The sequence below is a fragment of the Mercenaria mercenaria genome, chromosome 1 (assembly GCF_021730395.1).
Source record: "Mercenaria mercenaria strain notata chromosome 1, MADL_Memer_1, whole genome shotgun sequence".
Lineage (NCBI taxonomy): Eukaryota > Metazoa > Mollusca > Bivalvia > Venerida > Veneridae > Mercenaria > Mercenaria mercenaria.
Window position 1 is genome coordinate 45,652,501 of NC_069361.1, and position 21,817 is coordinate 45,674,317.

At 34.4% G+C, this 21,817-nt stretch overlaps 1 protein-coding gene across 1 annotated transcript; it reads right to left on the reverse strand.

Moving 5' to 3' along the window:
• Nucleotides 1-13,353: 13,353 nt before the first annotated feature.
• LOC123522989 (uncharacterized) lies at nt 13,354-20,557 on the reverse strand. Its single transcript, XM_045300561.2, has 2 exons — nt 20,158-20,557; nt 13,354-17,750 (listed from the first exon to the last, which is right to left on the reverse strand). Exons 1-2 carry the CDS (start codon nt 20,490-20,492, stop codon nt 16,418-16,420), a joined length of 1,668 nt encoding a protein of 555 aa, XP_045156496.2. The 5' UTR covers nt 20,493-20,557; the 3' UTR covers nt 13,354-16,417.
• Nucleotides 20,558-21,817: the final 1,260 nt, after the last annotated feature.

A 21,817-nucleotide genomic window follows, 5' to 3' on the forward strand; every position in this document is an offset into this window, starting at 1 on the left:
CTGACACCAGACTAACCAGTCATAGCACTATCCTTTTAATGCTCAGCGCCAACGAGGAAGCAGCTAGTTCCGTTTATTACGTTTTTGGGATCGAACTCACGAACTCCCGCAATAGTAAGCGTGTGTTCTACCGCTAGGCTACCGAGGCGGTTTATACTGTTTTAGGGCGCATTATAGTTTTCTATATTTTCGCTTATTTTCATATATATTTTGTTTGTTAATATTGACACCTGATTGGAGCTCAAATACTATAGTCTCAGATATATTTGTGAAGCTAAAATTTGGCGAATAAAATTTATAATCTTGTTGAACCAGGTTACATGTCTCCGCTTCTGTTTTAATGTAAAACTATCACACGATGAGTCTCCGATATCAGTCAATCCACAACATTAAATCCCAGTTTACCGGAAAAAATAATTTTGTTTCATGTTCAAAGGTCAAAATCCGCGAATTTATATCGCCTTTGGTCAAAACCACTGAATTTCGTCCCTACGATTTAAATGATTTTACTGTAATTACAAGTTGGAAATATAAGTGATCACTTGTATTCATGAATATGCTTCATATCTTAACTGTATAAATGCTATCCTATCTTCTGCTATCCTATTCCTAATCAGTATATTTTTATTTAACTTCTCAGTGACAAAAGATCATTTTGTTGTTGAATCTCTGCAATGGTAAAAAACTCATTCACACAAACATCTGATTTTACAGTATGCGACCTTTAACAACTGCTAATTCTTGAAGTATTTACCTGTGTTTTATAGCAACAGAAGTGGCACAGACAACCTCATAATGGTTCTTACAGACAATGTCCAACAATTTTGTTGTATGAATCGGGCATCTTTCTGTTTGAAAAGACGGGAAAGATGACCGTAGATCATGTGTACTAATATCAGCTTTATCCAACATTTTTTGTGCTCTGATTGCAGGAAAAGCTTAGTGTATGTCTGTACATGGTATACAGTAATAGTCCTGACATTCTACACAGTACTTTTTAGCTTCACCTGTGATATTTTTCCTAGCACAAACAAAGCATTTGGTGTCTATTATTTCATCAGATAGTTGCCACTATCTTTAGCTGCCATTTTTGCAGTTGTCAATTTGACTCGCTCTTCATAAAGATTTAAGATTTATATCTACTCAAATGTATCAAAAGTATTGTAATATATTTTTTCTAATATCATTTTCACTTCCTTTTCTGTGAAAAGAAGTTTTTTGGACTAAGACAATTCAATGAAGCCCGAATATAATTGTCTTTGTGTAAAAGTTGTACCGGTATGAATGCTATGTGCATTTATGCTTTATTAGACGATTTCATAATTAGTAGCCTTATTCGCTATTGTAAGAAATTTCAAATCGGGAGTAACTGTTTATAGTTTATTTTCGTCTCATGACATCTATACAAACAATTATGTACATTACATGTACAGCTCATATTTAAATTATAAGAGACACTAGTAAAAGAGAAAAGAAAAATACTCTTGACATCTTACATAAGAGGAGTACTTGTCTTTACCCTAAGTCTAATTCTTCAGGTGTATACATTTCCATTGGGGCCTCCGTGGCCGAGTGGTTAAGGTCGCTGACTTGCCCCTCATCGATGTGGGTTCCAGACTCATTTGGGGCGTTGAATTCCTCATGTGGGGAAGCCATCCAGCTGGCTTACGGAAGGTCGGTGGTTCTACCCAGGTGCCCGCTCGTGATGAAATAATGCACGGAGGGGCACTTGGGGTCTTCCTCCACCATTAAAGCTGGAAAATCGCCATATGATCTATCATGTGTCGGTGCGACGTTAAAACCAACAAAAAATACATTTCCAGTATATTTTTTAAAAAAGACAGATATTATTAAATGAAAGAGAAAGAAGGGTAACCTCAAAGACGGACCATTTCCAAAATTAAAGCACACAGTACTAAATTTACAGTAGCTAAATGATGAGTGCATTTAAGCAGATAGTCTATATGGATATCGATTTTTTGATAACCTCCATAGATTTCACACTCCGCCGAAAGAAAATAGTTCTCAAATGGCAGCACATAGAACAACTGAAATTACCACGCTTTACTGTGCGCTTTAATTGAGCAGACGATGTGCCCGCTGACCAATAATCTAAGCACGCTTTATTTATCGCTGGATGACGGATTTTTCATTTAAGATTTTACATCAGTGGAATTCACATATAAATTATCTGTACTAAAAAATTCAGAATTAAGGGGAAGTAAAAGCTCAGATATTTTTTTTAATCACCACAAAGAAGTGAAATAGAATAATAGAGCTTTGATAGATGCTTTTGATAATCAAAAAAAGTAAAATTTATGATACTTGGAAATTTATTGAGAAAGGAATTTATTATATTGCCGAATAGAATATTACTCAGCTCTCCGTACATATGTAATTGTTATTACTATTTTAGAGCCAAAACAAAATATTTCATGCTAAAATGATTTGGCTATTACAGTCTATTTTAATTTGCAACACGGTAATCAGTTACATGCGCATTCCTTAAAAGTCTGATCATCCCTGCTATAATTAGTGACCTTAAAAATTGTTTTTCAGTTCTGTTCCCTATGTTATTATAGTTTGATGTATATTTGGCCAATAGTTATTACAAAATGTATGCTTGTTTAATAATTGTGTGTATGTGTCTACATGCACATCTGTGCAGTCTGATCATGATAGTCTGCATTGTTCATATTTAGTCATTGAATTCACAATGAACATAGAAATGTGGCAAGGAAATGGTTACACTGTTGTAAAAAAGCGACCGAAAAAGACATTCACTAGTTTAACAGTCCCAGCTGAAAAGGGATATTGCCGATCTCGGACCTGACAGAATCAATACATTTCAAGACAATTCGTCCTCCAGTATTTACAATGCTTTGATAAGTTCGGGGACAATGCAAGATACAGATAACGCTCCAATTCAAGAAGTTTCCCTGGTTCTTAAGGTAGTTCTGCACGTTTGGATCGAAATTTTTTCTACAATATAGAATTTGATTAAACTCTAATTTTTCAAAACTTAAGAATATACCTAGAAAATTCAGCAAATAAAAATGACAATGTCGTGTGCTTAATTTTTTGCTAGACTGAATTAAAAAAATTGGACTTCACGCAATTTTTCATAATGGAAGTCTATGGGAAAGTAGCAACGTTCATAACATTTTCGCGAATAGAAAATTTTCCACAATGTAGATTTTAATGAAACTTCTCACAGTCGTAAATAAACGTATGGCCTATAATATAGTGAAATGAAATGAATAGGCCCGTGTGTTTATTTCTCAGATATTTGGCCATGTTTAAAGTGTGTCGCCTATTCGAAGCTAATTTTAAGACATTATTTTGAATTATTTAACGTGTCAGATGTTTTAATATCATATTTTAACTTTAGAAACATAATAACTGGTACAATTTTATAAATTTATTCACAGGTTGCCATTATTTTTTACATAAACTGATTTTCATTTCCATACGCCGAATCCAGGCTTCATTCTACATTTTCCGGATAAATGACGTTACACCATCACTTCCGGTTTATCAAACCTATCAAACGTGCAGAACTACCTTAACTGTGCTAATTTATATCCTCTATACATGGAACTCTTGTCCAGATGTTAGTAGGTTTAGTTGGAGGAGCAGAGGATTGAATTTGCCTTATAGTCATAGATCGAGGGCCAGTAAGGTCTAAAATGCAACCCCGAGACATTTTCAACGATACCAGATTGTTTAACCCACTGAGTGAAAGTAAATAACTTTACGATGACAAAACTAGAGCTACAAACGGTTTCACATTTTAGGACATGACAACTATGTATACGATAGGTCCATTATATCTTAGTTTTTGGTGATAAAAGAATGAAAATGGTACTAAAATGGAACTTGGACATTGACCTTTAATTGGTAGTATTCTTATGTTTATTCACTAAATTGCATAAGCATGGCTTGAAGAGAAATTAACTAATTTCAATGTCTTGCATGATACTATGACTCTCTTGCATGTGTAATATACCACTAATAATATGCTGCTTTATTATGTATTATTCAGGCATTTTAGAACCATCGATTTGTTAACTTTCCAGAATTTCAGTCATGTATTGTGGTATATTACGCAACAGATCAATGCACCCGCCTGCGATACCTGAAAATGGAAATGAATCAGCTTACCATGCTATGAAATGCAAGACAATCTGTACTTAGTAATTAATGTTATATCCAACTAAATTTGGAAAGCGCAAGTTTTCGTAGTTTTGGCCAATCTGATGATCAGAGATGTATTTCAAAGACACATACATCTTATTAGTTATTTATTATTGTAATATTTGTAATTATTCCTTTTGATGAGCACACAGTATCTTAGAGTATTAGAATGGTGAAATATATGCAAGCACAGAGATGGTCGTAGCTGAACCATTTAGCCGAAGGCCTGGTTCTAGCAGTGGATGTATACAGTAATACATTCTTTCTTTATTCTCTCAAAACCTAAAGCTGCAAAGTCGATTTATTATTTCAAGACACAAGGAAATAGACCACAAATTAGAATGTTACACATGTATATCGACAAGCTCCTATATCCTACGATAATGTATCTAGAATGTTACCCAATTCGTATATTGACATTGTGGAACATATGTACAATCCCAATGTGCAGCTGACACATGTATTTTGCAAGTTTCTTGCATAGATATTGGAGTACACTACGCAGCAAAACTTGATTTTATATTTTAACTTGATAAAAGACTAATGTACCTATGTCTTACGGATTTTTATGATAGTTTGTTGGTCTTTCACTGTCGCTTATCTTAAATTAAATGAAAAATATTGATACTGGCGTCAAGGTCGTAACAATTAATTTGCAATGACACCCTGATCACAACCCTGACTTATAGGTATAAGTCGTAGTGTCTTGTGGTCATGACACTGTAGATGAGCCAAGGTAGCAGATTCGGGTTATCTATATACCTATATTGATATTTGATTCTCTATTTGACTATATTGCTATTAAACATTGAAGAGTAATAAACTTATTACACTATCTTGCAATTTGATTCTATCTTTCTTATATGGGTAATGTACCACTTATAATATGCTTCTTTTTGTGTATAATCCAGTCATTTTAGAACCACCGGTTTGTTTACTTTCCAGAATTTTACTCATTTATTGACGTATATTGCGCAAAAGATCAATTAAACCGCTTCAGATGCCTGAAAATGAAAATGAATCAGTTTAACTTGCAATGAAATGCAAGTAAATATGTATTTAGCGAAGCATATTATGTTGCTGATTTTGAAGAAATATCCCCAACTAAAATTAGAAGGCGCCAGTTTCATAGTTTTGGTCAATCCTATTTTTCCGAGAAGTATTTTATCTTATTATTTGTTTGTGATTGTAATATTTGTAAGTATTCCTTTGGATAAGCACATTTTATTTTGAAGCGTTAAAACTTTGAAATATATTAACTGTAAGCACAGAAATGGTCGTGGTTAAAACATTTAGCTTAATTAAGACATTCGTTAGCTAAAACTTGTAAAAAATAAAGCTGCAAATTCGGTTTGTAATCTCAAGACACAATGAAATAGAACACAAACAAATTAGAATGTAACACATGTTGTATATAGTGAACTGAGACGTTTGTGTGTAAAACATTTACCTGAAGGCCTGGTCCTAGCACTCGATTAAAGAGTAATGCATTATCGTTAGCTGTAACTTTCAACAAATAAAGCTGCAAAAGTTGATTTATGGTCTCAAGGAACAATGAAATAGATCTCAAACAGATTAGAATGTTAAACATGCTATATATAGACAAGGTCCTATTTGCTACGATACTGTGCCTAGAATGTTACAGTTACATTTCGAATATTAACTTTGTTGAGCATATGTTCAGTCACAGCGTCAGCTTAAACATGTATTTTGCAAGTTACTTGCTTTGATATTAAAGTGAAATACGCAGCAAAACTTCTGATTTTATATTTGAGCTTTACAAAAGACTCATGAACATTTGTCTTACGGAATTGTTTATCATAGTTTGTTTCTTAAGTTAAATGAAAAATATTAATACTGGTGTCCATGTCGTAACGTAAGCTTTACAATGACACCCTGATCTTAAATCTGATTTGTTTGAATAAGTCGTAGTGTCTTGTGGCCATGACACTGTTAATGAGCCCAGGTAGCCGATTTTATCGAGTCATCCTACCTACATTGATATTTGATTCTTTTATTGACCACATTTTTAGTAAACGTTGTAGGGTAATGGTCTTTTTACAGTATCTTGCAATTTATGATTCTATGACTTTCTTGTACGGGTAATATACCACTTATATATATGCTGCTTTTTGTGTAAAATCCAGGCATTTTAGAACCACCAGTTCTTCATAAACTCAAATTTTTAAGCGCCAGTTTTTGTGAATCTTATTTATCCGAGATGTATTTTAAAGACACATACATCTTATTAGTTATTTTTGATTATAATATTTGTAGTATTCATTTCGATGAGCACATGTTTTGGCGCATTAAAATGGTGAAATATATTTACTGTATGCACAGAGATGGTCGTGGCTAAAACATTTACCTGAAGGCCTAATACTAGCGGTCGATGTAAGTAGTTAAATATTCTTCAGCTCAAACTTGCAAAAACTAAAGTTGCAAAGTCGATTTGTGATCTCAATATACAATGAAATAGAACACAAACAAAGTAGACTGTAACACATGTTGTACACAGAGAAGCTCCTATATGCTACGATAATGTATCTAGAATGTTACACATTTCGTATACTGACTTTGTGGAACATATGTTCAGTCACAGTGAACAGCTTAAACATGTTTTTTTGCAAGTTTCTTGCTTAGATATTGAAGTGAAATACGCAGCAATACTTCTGATTTTATCTTTATATTTGAGCTTTACAACAGTCTCATGTACATCTGTCTAATAGGCGTTTTTTTATCATAGTTTGTTGGTGTTTCACTGTCGCTTATTTTAAATTAAATGGAAAATATTAACACTGGCGTCAAGGTCGAAATGTTAAATTTACAATGACACCATGATCTTAAAATCTGATTTGTTTGAATAAGTCGTAGTGGCTTGTGGTCATAACACTGTTGATGAGCCAAGCCCAGGTAGCAGATTTTATCGAGTTATCCTACCTACATTGATATTTGATTCTCTATTTGACTATATTGTTATTAAACATTGAAGAGTAATAAACTTATTACAATATCTTGCAATTTATGATATTATGACATTCTTGTATGATATTGTAAATGAGCCCAGGTAGCAGATTTTATCGAGTTATCCTAATAAAATTATTACAACATCTTGCAATTTATGATACTATGGCATTCTTGTATGGATAATATACCACTTATATATATGCTGCTTTTTGTGTAAAATCCAGGCATTTTAGAACCACCGGTTCGTATACATTCCAGAATTTCAATCATTTATTGACGTTTATTGCGCAAGACATCAATTAACCCGCTTCAGATACTTGAAAATGAAATATATCAGTTTACCATGCAATAAATGCAAGATGCAAGACAATCTGTATTTAGTGTCGCATATTATGACTCTCAGCTTAACAAATCAATCTCAAACTAAAATTTTCAAGTGCCAGTTTTTGCAGTTTTTTTGTAAATCTAGTTTATTCGAGGTGTATTTTAAAGACACATACATCTTATTAGTTATTTATAATTGTATTATTTGCAAGTAGTCCTTTGGATGAGCACATTTTTTTGGAGCATTAAAATGGTGAAATATATTTACTGTATGCACAGAGATGGTAGTGGCTAAAACATTTACCTGAAGGCCTGGTACTAGCAGTCGATGTAAGTAGTTAAACATTCGTCAGCTCAAACTTGCAAAAGCTGTAAAGTCGATTTGTGATCTCAAGACACAAAGAAATAGAACACAAACAAACTAGAATTTAACACATGTTGAACATAGAGAAGCTGCTATATGCCGCGATAGTGTGTCTAGAATGTTACATATTTAGTATATTGACATTGTGGAACATATGTTCTGTCACAGTGTACAACTTACACATGTATTTTGCAAGATTCTTGCTTTTAGTTAGATATTGAAGTGAAATACGCAGCAATACTTCTGATTTTATATTTGAGCTTTACAAAATACCCATATACTTCTGTGTAATAGACTTTTTTTATCATAGTTTGTTGGTGTTTCTTTGTCGCTTTTCTTAAATTAAATGGAAAATATTAATACTGGCGTCAAGGTCGTAACGTTAACTTTACAATGACACCCTGCTCATAAATCTGATTTGTTTGTAGAAGTCGTAGTGGCTTGTGGTCATGACACTGTTGATGAGCCCAAGCCCAGGTAGCAGATTTTATCGAGTTATCCTACCTACATTGATATTTGATTCTCTGTTTGACTATAGTGTTATTAAACATTGAAGAGTAATAAACTTATTACAATATCTTGCAATTTATGATATTATGACATTCTTTTATGGGTAATATACCACTTATATATATGCTCCTTTTTGTATATAATCTAGGCATTTCAGAACCACCGGTTTGTTTACTTTCCAGAATTTCACTCATTTCTTTATTGACCTATATTGCGAAACAGATCAATTAACTCGCTTTAGATACCTGAAAATGAATAAGTTTACCATGCAATGAATGCAAGACAATCTGTATTTAGTGACGCATATTATATTGCTGATTTTGAAGAATCAATCCCCAACTAAAATTGGCAAGCGCCAGTTTTCGTAGTTTTGTTCAATCCTATTTATCCTAAATGTATTTCAAAAACATATGCATCTTATTAGTTATCTATTATTGTAATATTTGCTAGTATTCATTTCGATGAGCACAATTTATTTTTGAGCATTAAAATGGTGAACTATATTTACTGTATGCACAGACATGGTCGTGACTAAAACATTTACCTGAAGGCCTGGTACTAGCAGTCAATGCAAATAGTAATAGATGTTTTAGTCCTAAACAGACAGTTGATGCTAACCCATTGTTACCATGTTTAATTGAAAATAATCATTATTTTAGCATCTTTAACTGAAAACAAGAAAACGGGTTGATATCATTTCAGTTACCATACCTGTTCAGAGCCAGCATTCATTCTCTGACGTTCCAAAGTAAGCTCTTTAAGTTTTTGTAATGACTTTTTCTCACCCGGAGCTTATTGAACTTGCCAACTCTGACGGAACTGTTGATATTCTCGGCTTCTTAGTATCCCATATAACTACCACACAAACACTCAGTTAGAGTATTTGACTGAATTCACAGAAAGACTAATTGTGCGATATGTTGGGAGAAGAAAACTGTTTTTTACATGAACTAATTTAAGTTATCTGAACTGTAACTTTTTAAAGTTACCCGATAGCAGAGCAGTATTGTTATTGTAAATTCTCAGTATTTTAAATTTAATAATTGCGCCTAACTACTGCAACTCACCTTGGAGTGATGCCATGACCTGCACCGATAAACCCATTGTGTTTGATGTAAACAATGTTAATATTTTCATGCTTTAAAATTGGCGATATGTTGTTTTTGGTTTTGTTGTTGTTGTTGTTGTTGCTGCTGTTGTTGAGAAATTCTAGTCTGATATTAAAATAATTTGAGAAATTAAAAAGTTCCAATCATGAGTTTTCTTCTTTGCTAAAACGACATTGAGGATTTTTCTGATGCTGATATTAGTGTGAATGTCTATCTCGTTAGAGCCATCGCCGCATAATGTGAGCTCGAAACAACGATACTACGATGTTAATAAGTCGAAATAACGAAACTACGATGGTGAAAAGTCGAAATAACGAAACTACGATGGTGAAAAGTCGAAATTATTTTGCACTTTCATCCTCGTACATTCAACTTTTTACCATCGTGGTTTTGTGTTTTCTACTATGATTGTGAAATGTCGAAACTATGACGGTGAAAAGTTGGAACAACGACATCACAATGGTAAAAAGTCGGAAGTACGGAATAATTTCGACTTTTAAGGACTGTAGTTTCGTTGTTTCTACTTTTTACCATCGTAGTTTCGTGTTTCATCATCGTGGTTTCAACTTTTAACCATCGTAGTATCGTTATTTTGACTTTTTGACTGTATACTAAACGAGATCAGACATTTAACAGTCAATAACATACTGGATCAATATCTACAGAGAGTAAAATCTAGTCAGACTACCCGGCTGTACATCTTTAGGTATTTTCCATTGAATAATATGGAAAAGTCACCTGTTTTGTAACATGCCCAGAGATGTTGCAAATATTTTCAAAATGCTTATAGAATGTTCAAAGACACTGCAGAAATGAAGCACAGTGACTAAGAAATACTTTAGGTCGTTTTAACTCTGGGAAATAACTCTGTCATTTTCTGAAAATTTTTAATCACATCAGTAAAAATAGCTTCAGACTGGGAATACCATGTGATCAATATCAGCCAATTGGATTTAATGATCTTACAAGGAGGAAGTTTCAAAATGTGTAAATGGAAGTCTGGTGTTAACAAGCTGTGTAGAAATTAGTGAAACTTTATTATGAGAGGTAATTCAATTTAAAGTTAATATTGTGGATTCTGTAAGTTTGTTTACATAATTGACCAATGAAATAATACATACGTTTGTAATTATGCTTATTAAACACATGCATGTATGTTTATATATTATTCATTGCATAGCATAAACAATGAATGCTAAAGTAATCAAAGGGTCACAAAGATTTTATAAATAATATGCATATTTAAACAGATGACTGTATGTACTTTCTTTATATGATTTCATCATTATTTTAGTGTAATTAATCATTGTTCACAAGTATGTATATGTTTTTAAAATATTCTAATCACTCACTTTTAACAAGCGAAATTTTATTACCACTCACGTAAGCATTGATGGATCAAACGCACCGGCGCACTCAAGAAATCGGCTGTTTTCCTTATATATTCTGTGTTTGTATTGCTTGAAGACTTGATTCTTTAGGTCATTCCCTTGCAACCTTAAGTTGCTAGCTTCACTGTATTTATTACTCTTTTTGCAGATACTTCTATTCTGCTGAGCCTGATGCTAAAGAAAGGAAATCAGAAGAGCCAGAAAGTAAAACAGGGCTATATTTATGTACAGAATACCATATGTTACAAAGGAGCCCTGTGTCATGTGAATAAAACTTCCTTCCATATTTGTTTCTATAGCATCATTGTATTGTCCTCTCTCCAATTTGTTCAAATAATTCAGCATGGCTCCTTAAATGTACCACCAGAGCTAAAAAAATAGAAAAAACATTAAACCACTTCTTCTCAAAAAGCATGTACTGGATCTTGAACAAACGTGCTATGTACATGTATGATCCTTGTTTGACCCTCTCTCAAGTTTGTTCAAATGTTTCCTTATAGCCCCTGGTTGGGGCCCCAGGGATGAAAATAGAAATGTAATGTCTTGAACGATGTTATGGATCTTTACCAAACTTGATCTGTAACATACTTTACGTATTGACCTTTCTGTATGTTATTCAAATGGTTCAGGAACAGAATAAAGCCTCTGGATTCGGGATACAGAAACCAAAATCATTTCATGAATTAATGGCTACACTTGAGTAAAGATATTAAAATGAAAATGTTACTATCTTTTTAAAGATAAAATAGGACGCAAATGCTACAAATGTTTACATGTTAGATAACTCTAAATAATGTCTAACAATCAGTTTGGAATGCACAGGTCTCTTTAATCGTGGACAAATATCTAAAAAAACAAGCACACGGGCCTATGTATTTTATTAGCTCACATGAGTGCTCGTGATGAGGTTTTGTAATCAAGCTGTGTCAGTTGTCTGTCGTATGGGCATGCGTCCATCCGTCCGTCTTCAAAATTTCTTTAAACGCCATTTCCAACACTACTGAATGTATTTTTATGAAACTTGGCCTTGATGTTCCTTGGGTGGTCCTCAACCAAAGTTGTTGAAACAGTTTCGCTCTTAGGGGCTACCAGAGCTAAAATAGACTTCAAACAACATCTCATCAACCCCTGGTTTGATTTTGAAATAATTTGACACAAATAGTCCTCATGTTACCTTCTACCAAGGTTGTTTAAGATATTCCAATTTGTCAAAAAACATGGCCGCTAGGGGGCATGGTCACTTTTCGGATCCCTATATAGTGGAAACCTGAAAAACATGGCTGCCAGAGGGCGCGGTCACTTGTATATGGTGGAAACTTTAAAAATCTTTTTGTTTAAAACTGCTGGCCTAATTTTAAGAAAATATTCACACAAACGGTCCTTGTGTGACCTTCAACCAAGATTGGTCAAAAACATGGCCACCGAGGGTGTAGTCACTTTTGCTTAAATATATATACATTGTAGTAGAAACTTTAAAAAATGTGTTGTTTTTTATGAAACTGCTGGCCCAATTTTGACATTTTTTACCCTAATTGTCCTTGTGTGACCATCTACAAAGATTGGTCAAATTATTTCGATTTTTTTTTCTCAAAAAACATGAAAGCCAGAGGGCGTGGTCAGTTTCCCTATATGCTTATATATAAGTTACTTGAAAATCTTCTCTGAAGCCATAAAAGCTAGAGCTATGGTATTTGGCATGTGATGTAAAGGTTTGACTAGCTACCATAATTGTTCAAATTATTGCTACTTACCATAGGCTTATATATATATATATATAAGAATATTTGAAAATCTTCTACTCTTAAACCATAATAGCTAGAGCCTTGATATTTAGCATATAGTGATAGGATTTGACTGTCTGCCGTTAGTGTTAAAATTATTGCCCTATGTTCAAAAATGGCCATGCCCATGTGTGTGACATGTATATAATATATGTTAATATAAAAGAAACTTTAAATATCTTCTTTTCTGAATCCATAATAGCTAGAACCATCATATTTATTTAAACATCATAACTCTGTACTTATACCGTTACATTATAGAAGCACCTAAAGCCCTTTTACACAGGTGAGCACTTTAGGGCCAATGGCCCGGTTGTTTCTACTTATTATAGTATATATATTTATTTACAACATTCATTCTACATTTTAGAATAATATATATTTGCAGAAGTTTCATCAAAATTGTTGTTTTCCCGTAGACTCCCATTATGTAAACATGCTTGAGGCCCAGTCTTTGCAAGTCAGTGTAACTAAAAATCAAGTGGTTTAATTAGATGAGCCGAACATGCAGAGCTGCCTTATAAATGGCTGATTTTGGACATTTCTTGAATGCGTTAAAAGCATGTTGGATTAAACGAAAAATAAAGTAGCCCGGAAATCGATTTATGTAATGGTTAACATGGGAGAATCTTTTATTATTTAACATATTGAAATGATAAACAAAGATAATGTTTTTCTTAAAAGATATTTTATTGGTACAGAAAACGAAAAAAAATAGATAGTGAAAATGAAACAGAAGTTAGTCATCAAATCATATGGAACAACTCTGAAATAAAACTCAAATCATAAACAAGGAATGGTATGAAACATGCATTAAGATATATACTGTAACAGCACTTTATTTACTAGAAAACGAATAGTTTCTGTTCCTTTGAAAACTTTAAGAATATGATTTGGAAACTATAGATTATTTTAGATATTATCAGCTAATTAAATGTATTCTTCATAATATAAAGGTAAAGATGGCTGATATAAGCATAATATATGGTAGAAATGTATGGTCACTACTTTTAACTCTATCTAAAATAAAATTTGTTTGATATACAAATCAAAAAATCAAATGGGATAGTAATTTTGATGAAGAGTATATACAATGGAAAAATGACCACATTCTTCTTTCACTTTTTCCACTCTTTCTCTCTGCTTCTACTCCCCTATTTCATTTTCTTTCTCTTTTATGCATTAATTGTAATTTACTATGCCAACTGTGAAAAACAAATATAGTTTTTAAACAAGAGTGGCAGACTGTCACAAAATACGCCCATCATCGAACTTGGCCTAATTCAAGGGCCATAATCCAAACGTGTCTGAGGCGATTTGGCTGGTTATCCAACCTGGCTGAGATATTATGCCCACAAACATTGTCACCAAGTTAAGTGAAGATCGGATGAAAACTGTTCGACTTAGAAAGCGGACATGGCTAAATTCGCAGATTTCGAGTACAATGTAATTCAAGGGCCATAGTCCAAGAGTGCCTGGGGCGATTGGCTGATTATCGAACAGGCGGAGATATTATGCCCATAAACTTTATCTGCAAGTTTGTGGAAGATCGGATGAAAACTGTTTGACTTAGAGAGCGGACAAGGCTAAACTTGCAGTTTTTCGATTAATTTAAGGGTCATAATCCAAGCGTGCCTAGAGCAATTTTGTTGGTTATCAAACTTGACCGAGATATTATGCCTACAAACATTGCCAGCAAGTTTGGTGAAGATCGGATCTATTTGACTAAGGTTGTGGACAAGGCTAAATTTGCAGATTTCGAGTAATTCAAGGGCCATAACTCAAGAATGCCTTTGGCGATTTTGCTTGTTATCGAACTTGGCTGAGATATTATGCCCATAATCATTGTCACCCAGTTTGTGAAGATCGGATGAAAACTGCTTGACTTAGAGGGGGACAATGCTAAATTTGCAGATTTCGAGTAATTCAAGGGCCATAACTCGAGAGTGCCTAAAGCGATTTTGCTAGTTATCAAACTTGGCCGAGATACCCGTAATCATTGTCACCAAGTTTGGTGAAGATCGGATGAAAACTGTTTGACTCAGACAGCGGACATGCATTTGGACGCCCGCCGCCCGCCCCGGGTGTTCACATAATACGTCCCGCTCTTTCAGAGACGGGCGTATAAAATGAGAGCTGAAAAATACAAAACAAAAACTTAAACAACTTCTTCTCATGAACATTTACATAGATATTCACCAAACTTTTTCTGCATTATTCTTGCATGGACCACTATTTTATTCAAGTGCTTACGCTTAACCATCAGAGTTAAAAATAGGAAAACCTTTAAAGAACTTCTTCTCATGTATTTTGAAAGATCTTCATTAAACTTGGTCTGTAGCAACTGGGGATTGAAGTTTGTTCAAATGATTATACAGTTTGGGGTCGTCACAGCACAGGGAAACGTTAGGTGCTTAATGAATGTTCACCAAATTTGTTGAGAAACAAGTTTAAAAGGTTAAGGTCCTCCTAAAGTGAGTGACTTAGGCCCATTTGAGCCTATTATCTTCCAATTATTTACTAAACAATATTACAGCTACCCAACTTCTCCCACAGCTTCCATCTAGTTAAAATAAATATTGGTAGTATCGTACTGCTTACAAATAGTACATATATTAATCATAATCCCATGAATATGTACAGTACGAATGAAGATATACAATAAATTCTTACCAAAACGCAAAAAGTCTACATAGAAAGAGATTAAACAATTCATTGAAAACATTCTGTTGGGAACGTAAATTAGCGTTTCGTAATGACGAAACATCTTACAGCCAATTTTAATCCTTACTCTTAAACTTTGGTGTAAAGTCAGATTCCATTATATTCCAATTTCACCTGAAGTTCTTGTATTGTATCAGTTACATTATAAAATCATGTTCTCACTTTGCTGAATGTTTGTATTTTTAAATAAGCTTTAAAATCAGTAAGTATAAACGGTGTGTGCGTGGAGAGAAGTCGGGAGCTGCGTGGTTGAGATGCTAAGGTTGCTGACTTATAATCCTTTGCCCCTCAACTCTGTTGAAACCCGCCCGTTTAGCTCAATAGGTGCGTTCGATCCTTAGGCGGGCCGTATGATAAAAGACATTGTGTCCTCCACCTCTGATTCATGTGGGAAAGTTGGCAGTTACTTTTGGAGAACAGGTTTATACTGGTACAGAATCCAGAAACACTGGTTATATTAACTGCCCTCCATTACATAACTGAAATACTGTTGAAAAACTGCGTTAAACGCAAAACAAACAAACAAACAATCAACTATGTTGATTCGAACCCTGTTCAGGTGAAAATGGGAGAAGCTATCAAACTAGCTTGTAGATATTGTAGTTCCATTCAGGTCCCTTCTTGTGCCTGAAATGATGTCTGAAGGGACAATTGTTGTCTTCCTATATCATTAAAAGTTAAAGAGCAACCATACTTTGTACACAATTCTTACAGCGTTTTTTATCTACATAAATGAATAGTAACATATTTTATGTAACTAGTTATTCCTATAATTTTGAACAAAATATGCTCTTTTATTAACTGCTCTTAATTATTGTTCTTCTATCTAAGAATGCTCAACTGCAGTATTTCTTAAATCGGTGCATTTTATTTAAATATTTGTAGAAACCTTTCTTATTTGTTGAACTTATTTTATATTGTTTTATTATACATAATGTGTTATCTGTGGTCTATGACATTGCAAAATAAATACTAACTTGATTGTGTCCTAGTGACTTAAAAGTTATGTAAATTATTCAGTGTTGTGATGCCAGCAGAAGTACATGTATCTTACTCCAGCTCATAGACTTTTATAGTATTGCTATACTCAAGAGTTACAGCTAGTTTGTTCTGGTGAGGATCAAAGCAGACTGATGATGGACGTTGTTCTGCTTTGATGATGAACTTTGTTTTTGAATCCTCACTTATCTGGACAATATTTGATGATACATACCCACATACCAGTATGTTTCCTTTCTCATCTGTACATACTCCCTGAGGCTGAGCTAAATCAGGATTAGTAAATGTTGATAGATAATTTCCCTGTATGTCTAGTGATATCACACCTTGACTGTTATCAGCAACATACACACAGTCTCTGTTTGTATTCACATTGATATGTCTAGAGTTGCTGAAAATTGGATTGCCTGATTTGTCAGTTGTAATTTTATGTAACATGGTGCCATTTATATCATGAATATAAACTGTTTTGCTTTCATCAGATATGAAAAATTTCCCATCATTGAAGGCCAAACCATAACAGAAATGATCCATCTTCAGCTTCCGTGTTGTTGCCACCTTGTCTCCAAGTGATACAAACTGTATGGTGGCGTTGCGAAGACTTACTGCAGCTTCTTGTTTACTGGTTAGACATACAGCAATAGGTGCTTCTTCCAGGTCTAGTTGATCTACCATAGTATCTGTTGAAACATCAAGATGTTTCAACTTGTTATTATAAAAATCAGCAAGCAACAAGGAGCCATCCTCAGTAAAACAGGATCCATATATTCCACATGCATATTTGTCTTCTTTAAGCTTAATATCAATATCTCTCTTCTGCTTCACTTTGCATGCTGATGTTCTTGGCTTGTAAGTTGTTTCTGCTGTAGACACCTGTCCTAATGTTTTTAATTGTTTTATGTAGTTTTTGATTTTCATATCAGCAAAAAAAATTATTGTAACTTCTTTTTTTGTTTTACTTGATCTTTTAGCTGTAAGAATTTTTTTCTGAGAAGTTTTGACACAAACAAACTCTTGGGCATTATTACCTTTGGACATTTGCAGATTGGCAACAAACTGTTCCAGGTCATCACTATGTTGCTCTGCTTCCTTGATCTCACTCTGTAGATCTCTTTCCATACTACTATATTGTGTATCAACTTCCTTGATTGATTCAGTTTCAAGTCTCTTGAGTTCAGCCTCCATTTCTTTTCTGCACTTTGTGATAGAATCAGTTGCTCTCCGCTTTTGTTTCTTTAGGTCACTAAGGAGTTGTTGTTTGGCTTTCTTAATATCCCCTACATCCTTCTTTGCTGCAAGGAGTTGTTTCTTGGTTTTATCAGAAACTGGTTGTTTGTATAGATTGTCAACTTCATCCGGAATGAAGAGTATATCCTGGCATGTTCTGACAAAAAGAATTAATCTCTGTACACTGACGAGATATGAAAACGCAACAAACATATGCCTGAATATTTTTTTTATTACAAAAAGCATCACCTTAAATTTTCAACACATGCATATCTCGATACTCTCTACCCATTGTGTTCAAATTTAATCAGCACAGTAAACCGTAAAATTACCATTGTTTGTACCGCAACTTTTCCTCGTGCGCTCCGTGCAAATTTACCATGTGGTCAGTTCGTTTTAAATTTCATTTGAGAACAGACATAACACACCTACAATTTATAAAATCAATATAATTTTGGAAAGTTATAAATTAAAGTGATGCCGCGGTTAAATAACGCAGATCGAAATCGGATATTAGGACTGTTAGAAACTGGTATTACGCAAACAGCGGTCGCTAGACGTTTTAACGTCAACAAATCGACAATTTCGCGGTTGATTCAGCGATACAATCGTACTGGCTCCGTGTTGGACAGTCCACGACCAGGGGCAACGCCAGCAACGACGCCTCGTCAGGACGTTTAATTCGTCAACGTCATCTACGTAACCGTAAACTTACAGCGACATCAACTGCGAACATAGTCGTTGGGACAAGAGGTCGACCAGTCCATCGAACCACAGTGACTAAACGATTACGTAATTACGGGATACGGTGCCGGCGGCCAGCGAAAGTTCCCGTGCTCACTGTACGTCATCGACGTCAACGACTCCAATGGGCACGTGCCAACATCAACAACGTGAATTGGAATAGGGTTTTGTTTTCTGATGAGTGTAGGTTCAATTTGTTCAACCCAGACGGAAGGATACGTGTGTACCGTCGTCGTAATGAACGTTTTGCAGATAATTGTGTTGTGGAGCATAAGCGTTACGGTGGCGGTAGCGTTATGGTTTGGGGCGCTATCAACAGTAACTTTATGTCAGAGCTAGTGATATGCAATGGTAATTTGAACGCGCAAAGCTATATAAATCAGATTATTACGCCCGTTGTCCTGCCGATATTCCAGCAACGTAACCAACTTACGTTCATGCAAGATAACGCTCCTCCTCACAGAGCCAGAGTGACAATGAACTTACTAAACAATAACAACATTCCTGTGTTGCCGTGGCCGGCTCTTTCACCTGACTGTAACCCTATAGAGCATCTGTGGGATGAGTTAAAACGTCGAATACGTCAACGTCCTAACCCTCCAACAAACGTACAGGAGTTAACGAATGTGCTGATTTATGAGTGGGGACGCATTCCTCGTCGAGTCTACAGGAATTTGTGTCGCTCAATGCATTCTCGACTTCAGGAAGTGATCAGGAGAAATGGGGGACATACCCGGTATTAACGTTTAAGCTTACTGACGTGGAATTTAGCGTGATTACGTAATAATGGAGAATGTTATCATCGTTATTTTTTTCAAATGCATTGTTGATAAGTTGCTAATTAAATAAATTCCCAGTTTATGAGTGTTGTTTAATTAGTTTTTAAAAAAACTCCCAACGACCATGTTGTTGCGTTTTCATATCTCGTCAGTGTTTTATGATAACATATACAGCATTTCATTCAATTCCTATATTTTCTATACTGTTATATGTTTTATGTGTTTGTACGTATGTGCGTGCGTGCGTATGTGCGTGCGTGAGCGTGTGTTCGGGTTTCACGTTTTTTTTCATCAATTGTTCAGTCAAACAAAAGACAGTGTCTTCTTGTAGCAGTGAACACAATGCCCAACTTTATAGTGCTGCCTCACTGGAATATCACGCCGCAGACACGTGAAATGATACCCCACCCACTCACATTATACTGACACCGGGCTGACCAGTCCTAGCACTATCATTTTAATGCTGACCGCCAACGAGGAAGCTGCTAGTACCATTTTTTACTTTTTACGTCTTTTGTATGACACCACTAGGCTACCGAGGCGGTTTATACTGCTTTAGGATGCATTATAGTTTTATTTATTTTGAATTTTCATATATACTTTGTATGTTAATGTTGACCCCTGATTGGGGATTAAACACTGTAGTCTCAGAAATATTTGTGAAGCTAAAATTTTGCGAATGAAAGTTATCATCATGTTCAGCCAATTTACATGTCTCAGCATTCAGTTTTTATATAAAAGAAACACAAGATGATTCTCACATATAAGTTATGTTGAAATCATAGATATTCGTTGGGAACTAATTTTCATGGATCTTTCAGGTTGCGACAATCCACAAAATTAAATCCCATTGAACCAGTAAAACTCCCATTCATTTAGTGTTTAAATGTCAAAATCCACGAATTAATATCCCTATGAAATAGCCAGTGCCGGACACCTAGAAACTGAATGAATAATATCTTATTTTCTGCTTACGTATTTTTACCACTATATCTCTTTATTTTTTTAACTTAACCTGTAGCTAAATCTAGAAGTATTTACCTGTGATTTATAGCAACACAAGTGGCACAGACAACCTCATCATGGTTCTTACAGAACATGACCAAAAGTTTCGCTTTATGAATCGGGCATCTCTCTGTTGGAAAAGACGGTAAAGATGACCGTAGACCATGTGTACTGGAATCTGCTTTATCCAGCAATTTGTGTGCTCTCGTTGCAGGGAAAGCTTTATGCGTATCTGTACATGGTATACAGTAATATTCCTGACATTCTACACAATATTTTTCAGCTTCTCGCGTTATATTTTTCCCAGCACATACAGAGCATTTGGTGTCTATCATTTCATCCGATGCGTTTTTATCACCCTTAGCCGCCATTTTTATCCAATTATCAACTTCCAATTTTCCAATTTAAGATTTATATTTATTCAAATGTTCTAAAATATTTCAAGATTTATTGTTTTACTATCAATTTCACTTCCTTTGAATTTTTTTTAGTAAAGTATTGAAGTAAAGGAAATTCAATAAAGGCCATGTATAGTTTTCTTTGTTATAGTTGTACGGGTGAATTCACAAACTTAAGTCTATATGAGAGACGATATCTTAGACTTTGGCATGTTTAAAGTTCATAAACATGTCCCATATAAATCTTGTGATATCAATGACTGAAGTGTTTACATTATTTTAAAAAAACATCAATTGATATTAAATATTAAAAATGATAAACCAGTATTTAAGCTTAAGTATTTAATGTATATGACTACTACTAGTACAGCTAAATCCCTATATTCTATATCAAATTTGAATAAAGTGACTAACGCCCTTTAGAATAAAGTTTTTCCTAAATTGCAAAAGCAGTTGACATTATCCAAAATAATTTTGTCGTTTTAACATTATATAGCTTAATTTAAGAAATATTAATAAAATGAATTCGAAAATATATTGATAAAATTAATTCGAAAGAATGTTTTCTATTATTCTGAGCTCTAAGCTCTTCAGTGTTGTTTGCAACTAAATATTTCAAAGTGGTGCACCACTGAATTTTCCGTTATTTTTATTTTTTTTGTTTTGTGTGTATGTGGGTGTATGTACGCACGTACATGTGTGTGCGTATGTAAATATGTGCTTGTGCGTATGTATTCGTTGACTGGGTTGCAGTTTGAGGAGATTCTTATGACAGCAAACGTTTTCGTTATTTTTATTTTTTTGTTTTGTGTGTATGTGGGTGTATGTACGCACGTACATGTGTGTGCGTATGTAAATATGTGCTTGTGTGTATGTATTCGTTGACTGGGTTGCAGTTCTTTTAGGTAGAGAACTTGTATTGCTTGGCAAAAGTCTCCTTATGAACTACAGTAAAGTTAGTAAAAATAAGCCTCAATAAAAATACAAAGTTCTAAAATGACTTTATATCATGCATTTCTTTAATGACGAGTCTTTAGTGCTGGATGTTTCTGACCATTTTATCGAAAGAAATATTTAAACTCTAGGTGCCCATTCGTGATGAAATAATGCCCAGAGTGACGCATAGTGTCTGCTACCAACATCAAAAGCTGGAAATGGCCATATGACCTATAAATGTTTCTTAGTAGTGTTAAAACCAGCAAAAACAAAACAACAAAACAAATTCTGTCATTTTGACTTGGCCTGGAAATGACCTCAGAACAACTCACAGCTGCTGTCTACAACTTTTGTGTGATAGA